General features: G+C 43.1%; 1 protein-coding gene across 8 annotated transcripts in view; it reads left to right on the top strand.

Annotated features, from left to right (window-relative positions):
* Window positions 1–17,738: 17,738 nt before the first annotated feature.
* KIF21A (kinesin family member 21A) overlaps window positions 17,739–18,125 on the top strand; it is an 87,596-nt gene continuing 87,209 nt past the window's right edge. For 7 of the 8 annotated variants that reach the window (XM_027679293.1, XM_027679292.1, XM_027679296.1 and 4 more), the window contains exon 1: window positions 17,973–18,096. In XM_027679293.1, the coding sequence (XP_027535094.1) occupies window positions 18,053–18,096 (44 nt within the window). In that variant the 5' untranslated portion in view covers window positions 17,973–18,052. The other variant, XM_027679289.1, reaches the window with a different exon arrangement.

The raw sequence follows: 18,125 nt of genomic DNA, 5'->3' as shown, positions 1-18,125 counted from the left end.
TGCAGATGCAGCACCACTCAATGTTGCCAGCACTGACTTACACTCATGCACATTGTTAGGTATGTTTACTGATGCTTATCAAATGTGTCCTGAACATGATGGCAATACTGAAATGTTCCTAACCTGCTGGTTGCTGCAGCCTGGGAAATATGTGGGCAAAATGTTATGGTGTTTCTGCCTTTTCTGTATAGTTTTTACCTGTATCCAGTAGATGCTGCTTTGATATGGCTGTCAAGGCATGCCACATGTATTGTGTAAATGAATGTGGAAAATAGGTTTTCTGAGGAGTGCTGCCACACGTGCCACAAACAGCTGGACCTGCGAGTTACGGAATGTGGTGAAATGTTTCCACGCCTGTTCTTACCTAGAGGTATTTCAGTACCATTTCCCTGGTGATTCAAAACCTGTTTCTTCATGCTTCAAAACTAGGTTCTACATGCTAGGGATGGCTTGCACAATCTGTTTCCAACTGCAGAGTTCAAACATTTCTAATGCTTACATGAAGAAGAATGGAGAAGGCTTTCATGTTTGCTAATGCCACACCTCAAGCAACTTTGTTTAAAAATAGTGATAGTTTTACAAAACAACAAATACTGGATTGTTGTTATCTTAGTAATTCCGATTTCTGAGCCTTCAGCATATGGCTAATCTAAATTTTCCTATTTGCTTTGTGAATATGAGTGCTGGATACCTTCCTATTAATCTGAAAGGATTTTACTCTTGCATAACTATGGGTGTGCAGTGGTTTGGGCTTTATGGAAAACATCACAGCTTTGAAATTCTTGATAAAAGGACAAGATATAGCACAACTCTAAAATTAAAAAAAAATCTTTATGTCATCTAACAAAACAAAACAAAACAAAACAAAAAGATTATTTTATTTTTCTTTCATGTGTATACCTTTGAACTGAGCCAAGCCAGGAAAATTTCAGTCTTCCCAGAAAAGAATTTCATAAGATTTTACGTGTAACTAAAAAAGGGGTTGTATCATAGTACATAAATGACAGTATTTGCTGCCCAAAAACTTGTTGGGTAATAGTAGATAGCGCAGTACGTGGTTGATGACAGTGACATAGGTTAAAGTTCAGATTCATTTCAAAGAACATGACCCACAGGTTAAAAGAAATACTGCAAGTAGTAGTTCAGTTAGAAAGTATACAGAAAAACCTGTATAATTAAGGATGCTTGATTGAGCATTCTACAGAAATACATGCAGTTATACTAAAGACTAAATGGTGAATTAGATAGTGATGACTATTGAGTTTATTAGTACATAGATGAATTCCATGCTTATGGGCTTTAGGCACAGCTCATTGATTATTCTTGTTGCCTTCTAACTTAGGGGCTGGAGGGAAAAGGCAGCACAAAGGCTTTAATAACAAATCTTGTCTTTCTAAAGGGGACCCCTGGTGGCCTAGTGGTTAGCATGCAGGACTCTCACTGCTGCGACCACGGGTTCGAATCCCAAGTCCCCCGGGCAGATGGTAGCTCGTTAGCCCTGTGAGGCCATCCATCTATGAGAAGGTCACTCTAAACAAACCTACGTCCTGAGGACCTCACTGCCATTGTCCAAGCTCGCTTGGCCCCGGCAGATGAACCTTAGGATTAAAGGGTGGGCTCAGTTCAGCGCAGGCTGTGTCTCACCTAAAAAATCCATTGCGCAGGCTGGAAAGGTAAAAGACCTTTCCCCAAATCTTCGCTCGCGAAGACTGGCCATTATTATTATTGTCTTTCTAATGGCATGGCTGCACACATCACTGCCTGGCCAAGGGGAGATAGGAATTGTCTCTTAAAAGTAGTATTACATCTGTTCCTTTGTTTTTTATTTAACTTCAGACCAAACTTTCTGTGGGTCTCTAGTGGGTTTGTGAGGTGAATGAGCCGCCACATTCAACTTGATCCATGTTTGAGTGGTTTAGCTTAATTTGAAGGACAGTTCAGGAGCTGTATGGACACATACCTGTAGTGGACAATTATATAAAAATTTGCCCATAGGGGTAGTTTGCTGTAACCCCAGTTATTCACAGCGTGCCTTGGACTTTGGTATGTGAAGGGTTTATTTATCACTGGTAATTATCACTGTGCACAGCAAAGTACAGGCCACCAACACCACTCAACTGCTGTACAATCAAGGAGCACCTTGCCAAGGACAGAAAGATCTTGGTCTCTTCTGAGTATCATCTGGGTATCTTGTGGCAGGGATGTCACAGATCAGTTGGACATGTTTCCTGGCCTGCATGTACATCACGTGCTTCACGCTTGAGCAAAAAGAGAAGCGAGGTAGGACTTTGTCCCACAGCAGTAAAATGTGGTCACTGTTTCACCAGGTAAATAGAGTAATTCAGAGCACTAGAAATACTCTGTATATAGCCCTGGGGCTTCTTTGTGCCCTGCTGCCACCATCTACCACCTGAGCTAACCACTGCTTAGGCAGCAGGTTGGATTTACTGCATTTTGCTTTGTCAGTGAGGAGCACAAATAGTACCCATAACAAATTCTCAGAAAAATTTCTGAATCACTGCTTGATCAACCTACTGGGGAATTAGAATGAGCAGGTTTATGTAGAAATAAGTAAACAGGAAGAATAAATATCAATATATATTCCCTATAGATTTTAGCCCTGTGCCTATAATGATAGTTACCTCTTCTTTTGGCTTGAGCAGCAGCACTGATTTCCAGGCAGGTGAGCTCCATCTATCCATGTGCATGTAGGACAATGATTTGCTCTTCACTTTAGTTTTTAATAGTGTCATCATTTTAAAATCACCTCCAGGATGCCTTCATCAAAGGCTTCTGTAACAATGTATATCAAGTTACTACTATAACAGGAGCATTGAGAAGGATTACAGAGTCCTGAAAGAGGCAGTAAGGGACTCAGGAGTAGTTATTTTTTTATCAGTTCTCCTGGTCAAAGGGAAGGGTGTTGAAAGGGCCAGTCGAAACTGGTGACTCTACAAATGGTTACAGGACTGGTGCCACAGCCAGGGGTTTGGCTGCTTAGACCATGGTCCCACTTTGAGAAACCTGGGAGCTGATGGGGTCGATCTGTCAGAGAAGGAAAAGAGCATCTTTGCTCAAGGGCTTGCCCAGCTGCCCAAGACTGGGCAACCTCAGTCCTTTCCAGTCATACCAATTTGATGTCCCCTACCGGGGACAGCAGGAGATGCCCAGAGCCTGGAAAGGAATCACAGGTCAGCAGGAGAGCACATGGAGAGCAGCACAAAGAAATTCCAGACACTCCAGCCAGTGAGGCAGCTTCATGGGGACCCAACTTCACTGCATCTCTATGCAAGTGGACAGAGCACCAGAGATAAACAAGAAGGAGTTAGAGACAAGCACATGCCTGCAGGGTTGTGATCTTACATCCCGGGCTGGCTCCTGTGGCTAGAGTGTTGGAATGGAAGGATACAGATTCTTTAGGAAAAACAACCAGGGAAACAAGGAAGGTATGTCATCCTCTGTGTCAATGACCAACTGGAGTGACTGGAGCTCTGTCTGGGGGTGAAAGAGGAGCCAACCAAGAGCTCATGGGTCAGAATTAAAGGGAGGGCCAGGTGACATTATAGTGGGGGTCTGTGGCAGCTGCCTGGCCAGGAAGGCTGAGAACATGAAGTCCTCTATGGGCAAACAGGGATGTTCTCACATTCAGAAGCCGTGATCTTCGTGGGGGACTTCAACCTCCCTGATCTTGGAGAGACAACACAGCAGAGCATAAGTAATCCAGGAGATCCCTGGAATGCTTTCATGTTAACTCCTCCAAGTGATAGAGAAGACAACAAAGACAGGTTCTGTGCTGGACCTTGTTCTTACCAACAAGTAGGGGCTGGTGGAGCATGTGAAGCTCAGGGTCAGCCTGGGCTGTAGTGACTGTGAAATGGAGAGTTCAAGATCCTTGGAGTAGTGAAGAGGGTGCACAGCAAGCTCAATACTCTGAACTTCAGCAGAGCAGACTGGTCTATTCAGGGATCTGCTTGGTAGAGTGTCAGAGGATAAAGCCCTGGAGGGAAGAGGGGTCCAAGAAAGATGGTTAATATTCAATGGTCACTTCCTCCAAGCTGAGGAGTGATGCATCCTAACAAAGAGGAAGTCAGAGGAACTGGGAGAATGAAGAACTACAAGAAGATCAGGTTTGATGCCATCTAAGGTCATCTGAAGCTGCACAAGTCCATGGGACCTGATGAGATGCATCTGTGGGTCCTGAGGGAACTGGTGGAGGAAGTGGGTAAACCAATATCCACCATATTTGAGAAGTTGTAACAGTCCAGTCAAGTTATCACTGATTGGAAAAGGAGAAACATAATCATCACTTTTAAAAAGGGAAAAAAGGAAGTCCCAAGGAAGTACAGATTATTCAGTCTCAACTTGGTGCCCCAGTAGTGTTCAAGACCTGGTAAGGGGCCCTGAGCAACCTGATCTAGTGCAAGGTGTCCCTGTCCATGGCAGGAGGGTTGGAACTAGATGATCTTTAAGGTCCCTTCCAACCCAAACTATTCTATGATTCTGTAAATAATCTTAGGACTAAACTGAAATATAGTGATGGCTCTCAATTTGCAAGATGTGTACTTTGCCCTGCTCAAATATGAAAAGAAGGATCTATTAGACATCTGCTAAAAATGATTGACAGTTAATATCTGTATCTGCATGAATATAATTCTAATCCGTGATCTTTAATGTTTCCATATTTGCTATAAGGAGGGGCTATGGTTAGTTAATCCAAGAGCTACGAAATGCCCTGTCAATGCAGGAGGTACAATATGTTACTTTTTAAAGTTCTAAAACAAAACAGTTTTCTGCAGAGGCCTCCCAGACCGTGGGTTTGGAAGCTGTGCTTGGGAAACAGCACCTCTCAAGCCATTGCTCAAGCCAATGAGAACCTGCTTGCTCAAGGTGTGTCTTATACACACCCTGTTCTGCTATATAATTCATGGTAATTATATGCTCGCTGAAAACACAGAACAAAACCATAACTAGGAACAAACAGACAGTTTGGAAAAAAAACACTTTGGTCTGTAACATTTTTAAATAGATGCCATTTGTTTGCTTCTGCAAAAGCTATCATCATCACACAGCTGGACTCTGGCTTTCTGCCTGCAACTAGCCTCACTTTTGCTGAACTCTCCTGGACATGTGGCCATGCTGTCAGGGTATGGGAAAAGACAGAGGTTCCCAGAGGAAAACTTACCCTCCCAAATTGCATTAACACAGGTATATTTTTTTAAGAGGTGGGGGCTTGCTTCCCTAGACCCTGGCAAGATGTCTGGCTTGTGTGTGAAGCAAGCAGGGGGAAGGAGGCTTGAACAGCTGCCAGGCACAGCACAGCAGGGCTTGCCCTCTCCTTGCACGGCTGTAAAGGGAGTCCAGCACCACTCAGTTTGAAGGGTAGGATTGGTGACCTCGGCTTCTTTCTAAAACAAAAAGCCAAGGTGCCAGACTGGGGAGGGCAGAGCAGCAGGCCCTTGGTGACAGCAAGATCTTACCTACCTCTGGGTGTCATTAACATATGGCTATACACTCTTCTCCTCCCATGAGGCCATAAACCTTTATGCAGTTGCCAGAGTCTCTTATTGCTCTTGGTTTACTCATAGCAAAGTATAAATTTGCTTTGAATTGGTGGTTTTGGTTTAATTTCTCAGGGGTTTGTTTCCTGAGGAGAAAAAGCATGAACTTATAACTCTGCTAGTTAGAAGTACACAGGCTATTTAATTTACTGCAGTTGCAATACCATATTTTTAACAATTAGCCCCCACTAATTAGTTAATTACCCCATCACTAGTGTAGCTATGAATAGATGTTAAGTTCTATTGCTGAGTACGATGACAGAATTAAACCCACGTGCAATGAGATAACACTCCCTACAGACTCTCCCATGCTCCCCACAGTTGTTACTATAGAAAAGATGCAAAACCAATGCCAGCCTTTTCCAAAGTATTTTACATCATAACCTCATTTTAAAATTATACCCCTTAAAGAGCCTTGATGACACCCACTGGTGACCCACAGCAAGCAGTGCAGACATGGACATTGGTGTTGCTTGGACACACCAGGACAGGATGGTGTCTTCAGCAACCCCCCAGCCCAGCTGTGGATGTTTGTCTCTGCACAGCTCCTGTATCATTGCAGGATCAGCTCTTGGGAGTCCCTTTGCATATCTTGGGTGTGTGCTTGTGGAGGGAGCACTGCATCCTTGGAATATGACGCAGCATACCAGGCTGGTGGTTCTCATAAATCAGAAACTGATGCAAACAGCTACAGGTGTAAGTCCTATGTATCTATGATCAGATGAACATGTATCCATGCACTATCATGTTTTTACTTCAGAGCCATGGGATGTTGATATAAAAAGTGTGCCTTTCATATGATAATATACAAGTATTTTCAAAAGACTGGGAGGAGAAAGTCCCTTTGCCTGCTGAAGTCTGTACATGGTGCAGGTGAGACTCTAAATCCCAAGACCCAGAGAGCAGAAGATACAAAGCAGTTTTACTTCTCTGCCAATAAGCAGCTGAGACCTGCCCAGTAGGAGGGGGAACCAGCATGGCTACAGATGCCCTGAATCAGGCTTCCCTGTCAGACTCCATGTTGGTTTCCATGGAGGCCCAGCAGGAGCCAGGAATGATCCTGCCATGTCTCTAGGAGAGGTGGGCACCAGCAGTCCCCAGACTGCAGCCTTTGCAGCTACAATGGTAATGATCTGCACCCCTGTAGCTTTAGGGGAACTAGAGCCCTGCAGACACGTGGTGTTTGAAGCATTAATGCACACCAGCCACATACCACACACAGGCTCCGTGGCTGTTTCATGAGTACTCACACTTTGTACTACCCTTATTTAATGGCCTGTGCATATGTGTACTAGAAGGACTACAAAGGGCAGAAATATAAAGCTCTATGGGCTAAGACATGTTTGGAAATCAGAGGACGTGGAAAGAATTTGAATAGCTCAGTTTCACCATCTTCCTGTTGAAATGGTGGCGAATGCTGAATCATTTCAAGCGGAGAAGAAATAATTCCATTATTATAGAAATTTAATCTGGCCATGGTAGCATGGTGTCACTGAATATCACAAATTTAGATGGAGTAAGACATTTAAATGGCATTTTACTATAGACAGCCATATGTAAATTAACCCACATAACCGATACTACATGTATCTTCAAGTCTGGAGCTATTTAAATAATACATAACGATAGCTGATGCAGAATCATTCTAAGTTGATTTACCTGTTTCTTACCTTCTTTTGAAATTCTAATTACATTATGACAGAAAACCCAATGCTGTGATACACAGTAGAAGGCCTTGAAGACCAAAAATAATAACACTAACATAATGTAGATTGATAATCAGAAGAAAACAAAGCCAACAGTAGTGAATTTTAACCATCAATGCTGAAAAAATAATTAAGGTTACATATGATCTATCATCATGATAATGAAGGCAACAGTTACGTAAAGTAATGTGTTTTTTTAAGACCTCCCTCCTGGATATTTCAACTCAAACCAACCAACCAACCAAACCCTAATAAAACAAACCAAACAAATAAAACCACAACAGGCAAACAAACAAAAAGTGTACAGCTTTCACATTCCTAAGAAAATCTTTAAAGTTTTATGTGAATGCAGGATCAGAGAGTAAATGCAATGAATCCCCTCTTTTTATAAGTGCAAGCATTAGAAGTTTGGTCTTCTAGTTTCTTAAGCCTGTCCTATATTGATTAATTTTCACTCGAGTGAAAGCAGGGAGACTTATCTGTGGAGCACATAACTCCACTGTGTGAGTAAGGGTTGTAGAATCTGGCCTGAATTAATCAGACAAATAACCATAATTATGTTAACTAGGTGCCTAAGGCATTACCTTAGTGTGCACAAAACTCTGAGGGATGTTGAGCTCTTGATGAACCAGCTACTCTTACTGAGCCAGGATGCTCATTGATGCTAAGGATTAATTCCTCTCTTGGTGGATAAACTGCAGGAAAACACTGTAATCAAAACATCCAGAAGATTAGAATATATGGAGACACGTTAGCATCAACAAATAGCATTTAGCACTAGGTGGTGCTCTTTTCTCTACCAAATCACTATTCAGTGGTTGTGAGGGAAAAGTGGAGTTTTTTCATGACACTGCCCCATTTTTTGCTGTAGTACTTCACTCAAAGAACACAAAACTCAAAAGCAAAAGCATAAAGCAAACAAGAATCCTTTTTTGTGTTGATTAGACATCATCCATAAGCCCAGAGACATAAATAAGGTCATGCAGTACATTTCTGTGAGTGTTCACTGCTGTTGCTCCTGGTCCTTTTTTTGCCAGTACTATTTGCAGTGCCCCAGCAGTAAGAGATTTCTTGCTTCCCGAAAAAGATTTTCTTGGATATGTACATAGATCACTTTCATGAAATTTATTCATGAGATTCTCTATGTTCCCTTTACTTTTGTATTCTCAGTCACAACCTGTGTTCCACCATAAGTCATCCTTCATTCATTCCCTCCATATATTTCTGTTCTTTAGCTATGTGCTCTGTGGCTACTAGTTAGCCAGGGATACACACACATACACAGGAATTTACTTTAAGTCTTTTCCCTGGTGTCAGTCTATCACATATTATATGTCTTTCTCATCCCTGTTATTTTTCTATAAACATCCTCAGATTAATCAAGGTTTTGATTAGCAGAGCCTCATAAGAATATCTGCTAAGATCTACATTTTCCATGAAAAGCCAGACAACGGGAAAATAACTTCAATAGTTACAAAAAGGTCTAGAAGAATCTTCTAATACAGAATGACTCAGTGATAACAAGTAGTAAATTAAATTAAGGCACAAAAACAGAGGAGAAAATGGTCTTTTATTTTACAGGGTAAACAAAACAAAAAAAATTTAAATATTACCATATAGGAAGAAGATGTTAGAGAGTGGATAACAAATGTCAGCTCAGCGCCAGTCAAACGGATAAACATAATCTCAAGACTCGCAAAAGAACTAGGAAAAACTGAGCACATCCTTGTGCTAGGGGAAGAATGCATGGGGCAGCATAATCTTGAGTGTAGCTCCAGTCCAGTCTTCTGATTTTAGGCTGGAGGTATCAGAGCTAGAAGAGTCCAGAGAAAGGCAGTAGAAGTACACAGAAGGATTAATCAAATGGAGTTAGAGCCTTCAGCTGGAAAAAGAGACACCTGCAAAGTCATGGCTAGTTTGACATCCACTCTTCCTTTCAGTGTCATCCCTGAATATATGTTTTCATGTGCTTTTTGGAGAGTGAGCCCCTTTGATGCTATCCCAAACAATTATCAAACTCACACTGTATTAACACAATTTTTTTTCTTCCCCCATCTGTATTTTCCTGAGCCTCAGTGAATGGTTTGTTAAAGCCAGTTCTTTATAACTCCTTTTCAACTCACCATACTGTTTGCCGGCCTCTTTGGTGAGAGCAGCACCACCTAGGGCTTAACTCAGCAGAGCATTAAGAAATGTTCTGCAGCTGCTATTGCTGCCCATGATGGCACTGGGGTAGCTGCATGGGTGCTGGCCATGTGCCCTGGTTGAGCCACAGGTTTTGAAGACCCTAGCAGAGCCTTCAAGGTCCCCCATACTCCTAGCACAACATTGACCGAGACAGGGCAGGCAAATCCAGAGAGCAAATCCTGGGGAGTGACAACAGGAGATGCTGTTTAGGGAGAGCACGTGTACCTGGCCTCTTCCTCCAGTCCAGTCTCCTAAGTTCACAGACATTGGAACTGCCTGTTCCTTTTATTATCTGTTAATAGAGGCATTGTTCACAAATCTTGTCTAATCCCTTTTTATGCCTGCTAATAGCCTGCTTTCCCAACCTCCTGTGGCAATGAATTCCGGAAGTTCATTACCCACTGTGCAAAGAAGTGCTCTTTCATTTCAGGAGCAACTGTATGCTCCCTGTCCATATATATATAAATTTAAATAAGATTCAGCCTGTCACTGTGCTATCATCCTTTAGCCTAAGTATTTCCAAGTGATATGAACAGAGTAAGTGGTACGAAAATGAATTAAAATAAATATTAAAGAAAACAAGGCTCAGTTTGTTGCATTTTTCCAGGGGAAGGTGAGGAATGGTTGCTTAACTATGGCTCCTACCTTGATAAGTGAACACTATTTCTCCACCTTCATGTAGACAAGCCCAGAGATGGGAGTACTAGTTTTCTCGTGGGAAGGGGAGGTGACGTTGCAGCCTGCTGCAGAGCTTGGGACTGCGGCCCTGGCTGCTGCTGCCATGGTACAGCACGTGATCCTTCTGCAAACCTTGTTTGGGAACTTCTGCTTCTAACTTCTCCCAGCTTGTTATATCATCATTTCAACTAACCATTTCTTTTCATGAGTCTGTGTGACAGTGCCAAGCCAGGCTGCACACATATAGAGTGTAAAGCAACCTGTGCCACGTTTAATCTACAGCTGTCATCCCTTTATTTATAAATTCCATGATGCTATCAAAATACAGACTCCCAGTTTTGTCTTGCAAGACCTATTCTTTACCTGCCCAGCCCTCTGTTGTTCAGATGACTCTCCACCCACTTGCTCTTCCCCAAGCTCCCTTGCTGCCTGTGGCTTGTGGTCCAAGTATTGTCTAGATAATTAGTCATGTCTTCACCCACCTTCCATCCTTATTTTTTTGTTATTACTATTTATTGTTTTAATTGCGGTAATGCCTAAGGATGCCAATTAGGAAATCGGACTTCATGTAAAAAATTGTACAACAAGCTCTAAGCCAAAGAACTCATACCTGGGTCTGAGGCACACCATGTCTAGTGAATATGTAGAGAAGTGGGAGGAAGCGTGGGAGAACAGCACAGGAAAATAAGGTGTTTACACAGAATAATCAAAGAACCGGTCAGCAACTAACCTCTGCTAGTAGTCATTAGCAGGTTCTGTAAGGAAACAGAAAATTTCCTGGCCTCATTGGAATTAATTTCATCTGGGTATCTTACCAGAGATGGGGAACTTAATGTTGATTTCATCTGAAATGTGCTAGGGTTTTGATGCTTGTCGTATAAATATGTAAAGTATTTTTTTTCTCTCCTATGTAGGGCAGATCGGCAAGGCTGCCCAGAGGAGGCTGCCTTGCAACTGTTAATGCTGTCTGTGCTCACCACACACATACAGAACTCCTATCATTCAGTACCTTATGTGAGATAGAACCAAAAACTGAAATCATGGTGATGATGAGGGAAGTGGGAAGGACAGGGGAAGGATGAGGATACTATTGGGAGGGACATTATGAAAAATCCATCGTGTTGGGTAATCGTATCCTTAAGGTAAAATTTGTGTTGTGCAACTGTGACACGTTCAAGTCTGAACAGCTGGTTTGGGTGAGAGGCAGCAGAAATTAATTTCCCGTGCAGCTTTTGTATTAATAATTCATCTCATTAAGGTGTGGTCTAATAGTGTTTGCACAAGCACAAGAGTCAGCCCTAATGCAGTTTTTGACAACCATTTCTTCTACAGGCATCTGCGATTCACGTGTCCCTCTTGCCTCAATTTCTCCATACAAGCTTTGGTTAAGATCTGTGAAACAGGTGGCTACTACTCAGTTACTTCAGAGATATTTTGTAGTCCTTTGCAATAACATGAAGAAAGTATAACACAGCCATCCTGATCATGTTGGATTTATTTCAAGGCATTAGTGAATCAGGGCCAAGAATTAGGTTGAAGGACAAGATTCTGACCCACAGGATTAAGTTCCTTGCAAAAAACTACGGGACCTGGCTAATCTCAGGAGATATTTAACAACCCAAAGACCCAGTACGGTCTTGTCCTGCTAAGACTTGAGCTATTTTCTTCTTCATACTCTACTGAATAGTGTTATCATAAATTATTAAACTAAATTACATTATTGTAAAGGTTACTTTCTTCTGTTTTTTCTCCTCATCTCCATTATTCAGATTCTTCCTTTAATACCTGAAGAGACTTCCAGTTGCCAGGGTGCATTTGGAAGATTTTACTGCAAAGCAGCTGATCTCAACTTTCAGTTAACCAACAAATTCTTAAAACACAGTGACATAAAAGGGATGTTAATCCTTGGTGATATCCACTGATTTGAGTCATGAGTATGATTAAGATCACATGGGGGAAGTTTTCTCCAGAGACGTGGTTTAGCCCTGTTCTTTTTCATGTGTTTTCTTCTAGTCTAGCAGTGTTTATTCAGTGTGGATCTAATGTATATGTGTGTTACATGGCGTATAATACAATGCATATATTCATATCAGAATATTTACCCTGATATGGCCGTATTAGTGCAGATAGCAGTTACAGTAGTACAAACTACAGCTGTCCTTGGGCCCAGAAGAAAGATAAATCTATGGGTATAAGCACATTTTTGTCATATAACACAACCACTCTGGGCTACCAGGAGCAGAAGAAAATGGTACTGCTTTGTTAACAATGATATAGTAAACACAGTAAAATTTTCATGAGTAAAAAGCATTGGTACAAAATGAAATTTTTTCTTTCTTCATCAAGTGTAATAGTGTAGCTAGCAGCTGTATTCACATTGAATCCTCTGCTCAGCTCCAGATATGACCCCTTTATTTTGTGTTTCTTCTCATTATATTTTCTCCTCTACAGTTCATTCATTTTCTGGAAGGTGCTGGAAAAAACCCACCTCCTTTCTTCTCACTTCAGAGGTGTCTGATGCTACTTTTCCTTTTGTGCTGATCAGCTCCAGAAGCAACCCTGCAGAGCCATTGCTTGGCTTTGACTCCAGAGATCCCTCTTCCTTTTCCACCCTGTCCTTTCTGGTTTCTCTGCCGCCTTCTCTCCACGCACATCTGTACTAAACCAGTCTGTTTCCTTTCCCTATCTGGTGTTATTCTGATTACATAAACATCACCTTATACTCCTTTTTTCCTTCTCAACTTTGAGGTTACTCCCCCCCATACTGTCATGAGCCAAGTGATGATTTCCTTCAGCAACTTGCTTTCTTTTCCACAGTTACTGGAAGCAGAGGCTCCCCTGTCGCACATTTCAGCCTGCTGGTTTAGAGTAGCTTAACACTTCTCCTTCCTCATTGTTATTTAATCAAAAGTCTCAGTGAATGATGGGAAGAAAATGGAAAGCATTTGAAATATCTTTTTAGGCTTGACTGCTTTTCAAGACCTGCAGTTTGAAATGAGAAGCCAGTCAGAGAAGAAAAAAACTGCTTCTAGAAAGTTGCTTAAAAATCAAGATGTAACAGCTTTTAGTTTTGTTCGTAGTGAAAATCTTTTAAAAGATTATGGAAACTCCTAAGGTTCTTGTAAGCTCAAGGCATCATACAGAAAATGCAAACAGAAGTTTCACTGCCAAGTAGAAACCTGGAAGCACTGTATATATTAATGTTTATTAGATAAAATGGAGTGATTACTGCTGAAGCATGAATGTTGCTGACTTAATTTCCATAGGCAACAGCTCACGAAACCCAGTTGCATAGGAGTCTGGTTACCTTTTCTGTGTCAGAAGATACTGGAATACAAGGAGTTAACAAGTCACAGAGTTCATAGGACAGACATGGACAAGCAAAAAGCTATAGAGAAAATCTGTGGTCATTTATATGAGCCAAAATATCTAAATTTTTCAAACTATCATATGAATGAATATGATATAAATTTTTCCTCATTTTAATGTATATGTTATATCATATTTGCATATACATTTAGGCTTCATGGTGTGTCATTCCAGAAATCACTGGATAAATTGTGGCTTAGCTAAAAAGAGTTTATTTAATATATACATTCAAGAAAACAATAGTCACTAATGAGATGGTATGCTAACTGATTATGTTGTGTGTGTGAATTCGATAAAACAGCATGAACTATGCAGACAATGAGATTTAATGACATTCAGAACAAGACATCAATATTGTTCTTTCATAGCATTTGAATATTTCATGTTCCACTGTCTGTATCTGAAAGAATATCTGCCTTCCATAATGGTGGGCAGGTGCCCAGGTCAGGTGCTTAACTTGCCAAAACCTCATAATTTTCCTTGAAGCCTTCTAGAAGTCATGGAACAATTAGTTTATTTGACATAGATTAATCAAAAAGTAGTGATTAATATATTATTGCCCATCTTAATGAAACCACATCACCTCCATTACTCAAAAGAATCTCTTCTCCCAACTAAATGATATATTTAACAGGTCAAAGAAATAAGCAACTAACAAGTCAAATGTTTGACTAAATTGGCTTATTTGGCACTGGTAAATTATCACAGTTAAAAAAATTGAAGTGTCTTTTATTTTAAGAGGTCTATTTTAATTAGATATTTCAAAACCAACTGGTACAGCATAGCCACAGCCAATACAACTTGTCTGCAAACATACCCAGGTCAAAGCACAGGGCTCTGACTCTGGAGTGGAGTTCACTTGGCGCTCTCAGGTTGTGTACAGCTCAGTGATTTTAGGCAGCTTCTGATGCTTAAAGCAACTCAATGGGTAGATTCACCATCTGTGCAGTGTGTGCATGTGTGTGTCAGTCAGAGCACTCACCCTTCCAAACACAGGTTTTTGTTTGGTTGCCCAGTGAATGAAGCTCATGGTGCTGAGTCATATGGCAGGGGAATGGAGGCAGTGAAAGTGTAACAGCAGTCATCAGGGACAGCTGCCAGGGAAGGATGTTCTTAGCAGTCCTCTTCTAAGCACAGAGCAGGGATCAGAGCTGTGAACTCCCTCCCTGCTTCCCTGCCTTGCTGTTTGTCCCCTCTCTGTGAACATCTGCAATTGATCAGCGGGTGACCAGAGGTGGTTGTTACCTGTGGTGTTGGAGCCACAGGAGAGACAGGGTGCTCTATCGCAGGCCCTACCTGTAGATGTGCTAACTGAGGAGTATGAGCAGAGGGGACCTTTTGAAAAATGTCATTCATTAGCTGGAAGATTGCACAAATCTGCAACTGTTACCATTTAGCTTATACAGCTTTATATAAAGATAAATAAGACATTGGCAGTTTAGTTACGTACTTGGACAATTAAAAAAAAAGAGCTATTGTGCCCTTATTTATTCAAGTTAATCAAACAAGGAGATGAATAGGATGTTGGAAGGCAGAGGCCACTCATGTTGTAAGAAAGGAAAAGCAGGAGATTTGATTTAAGTTTCTTGGTGCAGCCAAGTTAACAGTATAGCACACTGCTTGTTTACATTAGACAAGCTGGGAAAACCAAAATAAAAGCTCATTTTGACAGAAGGGTTGTATGCTTTCTGGAAATGGGGAACACAGAGAAAAATTTGCTGTTAAAGAAACAGGACCTTTGTCTTTTATTTGCTTTACATCTAAAGGGATGCAAATGAGGCAATTTGCATAAAACATGGCAAGAAGCTAAATGTCACTTGCTATATCAATTTCAGAGGAGTCTGGAATTGGAGTGAAATATTTAAGATAGAAAATATGTAATACTGTAGGACTGAAATAACCATAACTTAGAATAGAATAGTTTTACCATAGCACTAAAATTTATTACTTCCTGTAAGCCCAATGTGGATAACAAATCTTTGTCATTAAGGTCTGAAATCTGTGAATACCAACCCATCTATGTACCTAACATTAAACTCAGGAGGACTTCTGCCAGACTTTTTAATCTGCTAACTTCATTTTCAATGTGGAAGAGAGAGGTCTGGATGTAGTCAGGCAGAAGCAAATGTCTAAGGGCACGCAGAGGCCAGAAAAGAAATGGCCCTGGAAAGGTCTAGGGTATGATCCCGGGTTTGAGCATCCTTTGGCTGTTACTCCCCACTGATTTTCAGCACAGCTTATGGCAAACTGGAGACACTGACTTAGCAGGATTTTATGGGCAAGGGCAGCGTGATGTGGATGAGCTTTGCTGTATTGGGGCCCATCCAGAAAAAGATGCTGTGAGAAACAAATGCAGGAGGATGCAACCAAGGTATAAATTCGGCTTGAGTATGCTTATTACATTAACCTTGTAACTAACTGTGTCAGCTGAAAAAAATGCATTGGATACTTTTAGATAAGAAATAGCGACTTTTTCCATAGTTGTTGAAGTTTTATTGTTAGCTTGATTTGTAAATCTGGTACAACTAAATTGTGAAAACCTAATTATGCCATAGGATTCCACTCGCTGTGAGTGGGTTGCAGGGTATTTTCAATACAAGACCCACAGATGTATGAGACAGTCACGAGTGTTCAGTCCCTTCTAGCTGGAAATGCCCTTGAACTATGAGACTTCTGCCACTTTCATTTCAAGGCTATTTTGTATGAATGCTAACACAGTTCACCTGCAGGAGCTTTTTCTTTATCTATCTTGCTCATTCCATAATACATTGAGGCAAAAGGTGGAACAAAGCATCTGGCCTATGGCATTAAATTAGAGAATAATGAGCTGAGAAGCCCAAGGAAATGTAGTCTTTGCTCTGCTTGTATCAGATTCCCTCAGTGATTCCATACTGAGCTATCTGGATCTCCATTTTTCTGCCTTTTGGATAAATATTATCTCAGTGTACCTCAGCAATATGGTATGTGGCTTGAGTTCCCCATGTTTGCAAATGTTGTTGGAGATTTGTGTGCTGATGCTGTCTAATTCAGAAGAAAGCAGAAGATCATCATTTTGCATAGCAACTTTCAGGCAGGTCATTTTCTAGAAACAAAAAATAAATAGAGAAAAACAGAAAAGACAGAGAGAATAACTATGAGAAACACGCAGATCAACTATAATACAGTGGGTTTCTGCTGAGAAAGAGAGACTTTTGACAGATTCAGGGGCATGGCTAGAGGCCCCATCGTGGGGGGAGATCTCACCTGCCCATCTGTGACAGAGGCTGGGGCTTGGGCGTGAACAACCTTTACTAACAGAAGCAAAACAACTTGAACTGCAAGGCTTTTAGCATATCATTACAAATTCAAATCCGGGCCTATTCTGATGGAAAATCTTCCCTAGGAATGTGAATTGTTTTGGGCAAAATAGCCGGGCTTGTTTCCTGGCAGGGATACTATTTGCATCAAAAATTAGTGTCATCCGCCCACTCAGTTTCCAGCTAAAACCCAGGCATTTCATTAGCGAAGTGAGAACAGCGATGCCTGGCTCGAGCAGCCAGGGCAAACAAACCTGCCGGCACAGCCAGGAAGGTGGGAGAGCTCTGTGCTCCTGCAGGCAGGGCCAGCACAGAGCCAGGGGAGGAATGAGGAGGTCTCATTCCTGCCCGGGAGAGGAAAATACGTGGAAGGGCAAACGGCCCAGCCCTGGCAAGGGCTCTCTCCCAGGAAGGAGGCCTCGAAAGCTGTGTGCAGCGCTGTGCGAGAGCCGCGCATGTTGACCGTGTGAGTGGAGAGTTGTGTGTGGGCGAGCTGTGCAGTTCTGTGGGAGCGCTGAGTGCAGGCGTGTAAGTGCCAGGCGTGTGGCCGTGTGGGCGAATAGGCTCGTGTAAGCCGGGCACCACGATCGGCCCCGTGTGCGCCCACAGCCGCCAGCGAGGGTGTGTGGGCCAGAGGCGCGTGTGAGCCCAAACGAGAGGGCAGGAGTGATAAGGGCTGCGTGCGCACGGTGGGCAAGCACTACACGTGTGTGTGTGCAGGCAAATGCCAGGAGTGCGTGTACAAATAACAGGTGCGTGCGGGGCGCCGGGCACGCCGGGCTCTGTGTGTGTCTGTGTGTGTGTGTGTGTGTGTGTGTGTAGGCCCGTGCGGGGCGGCGGCCGTGCGTGTGCGCAAGGCCGGGTGCCCGCGTGTCGCCGGGCCCCCCGTGCCCGCCGCGGCGGTTGCCCGGGGCGGGGCCCGCTGACGCACTGCGGCTGCAGCGGGCGGAGGAGCCGGAGCCGCCGGGCCGGGCGGCCACTGACTGGGGCTGCGGCTCGGCCCGCCGGCGGCTGACTGACAGAGCTCCCCGCCCAGCGACTGGGAGGGCCGGGCCGGGAGGGAGGAGGAGGAGCGGCGCGAACCGCTCTGCACTGCCGCGGCTCGCACCTATTCATTCAGTCACCTAAAATGGCTGGAGAGAGGAGGTGGCGGTGCAGGAGGAGGAGGTGAGGGGGCAGCTGCAGCGGTGCCCCCACCTCCTCCGCGGCCCGGCGGCGCTCCCGGCAAGGCTCGCGGCCGCCCCTCGCCCGCGGCACCATGTCGGGCGGCCCGGACGAGAGCTCGGTGCGGGTGGCGGTCAGGTGAGGGCCGGGGTGCGGGTGGCGGTCAG

This window comes from Neopelma chrysocephalum, unplaced genomic scaffold, assembly GCF_003984885.1.
Source record: "Neopelma chrysocephalum unplaced genomic scaffold, ASM398488v2 Primary Assembly neopelma1_45, whole genome shotgun sequence".
NCBI classification, from domain to species: domain Eukaryota; kingdom Metazoa; phylum Chordata; class Aves; order Passeriformes; family Pipridae; genus Neopelma; species Neopelma chrysocephalum.
This window is presented reverse-complemented; position numbering and strand designations above follow the sequence as displayed.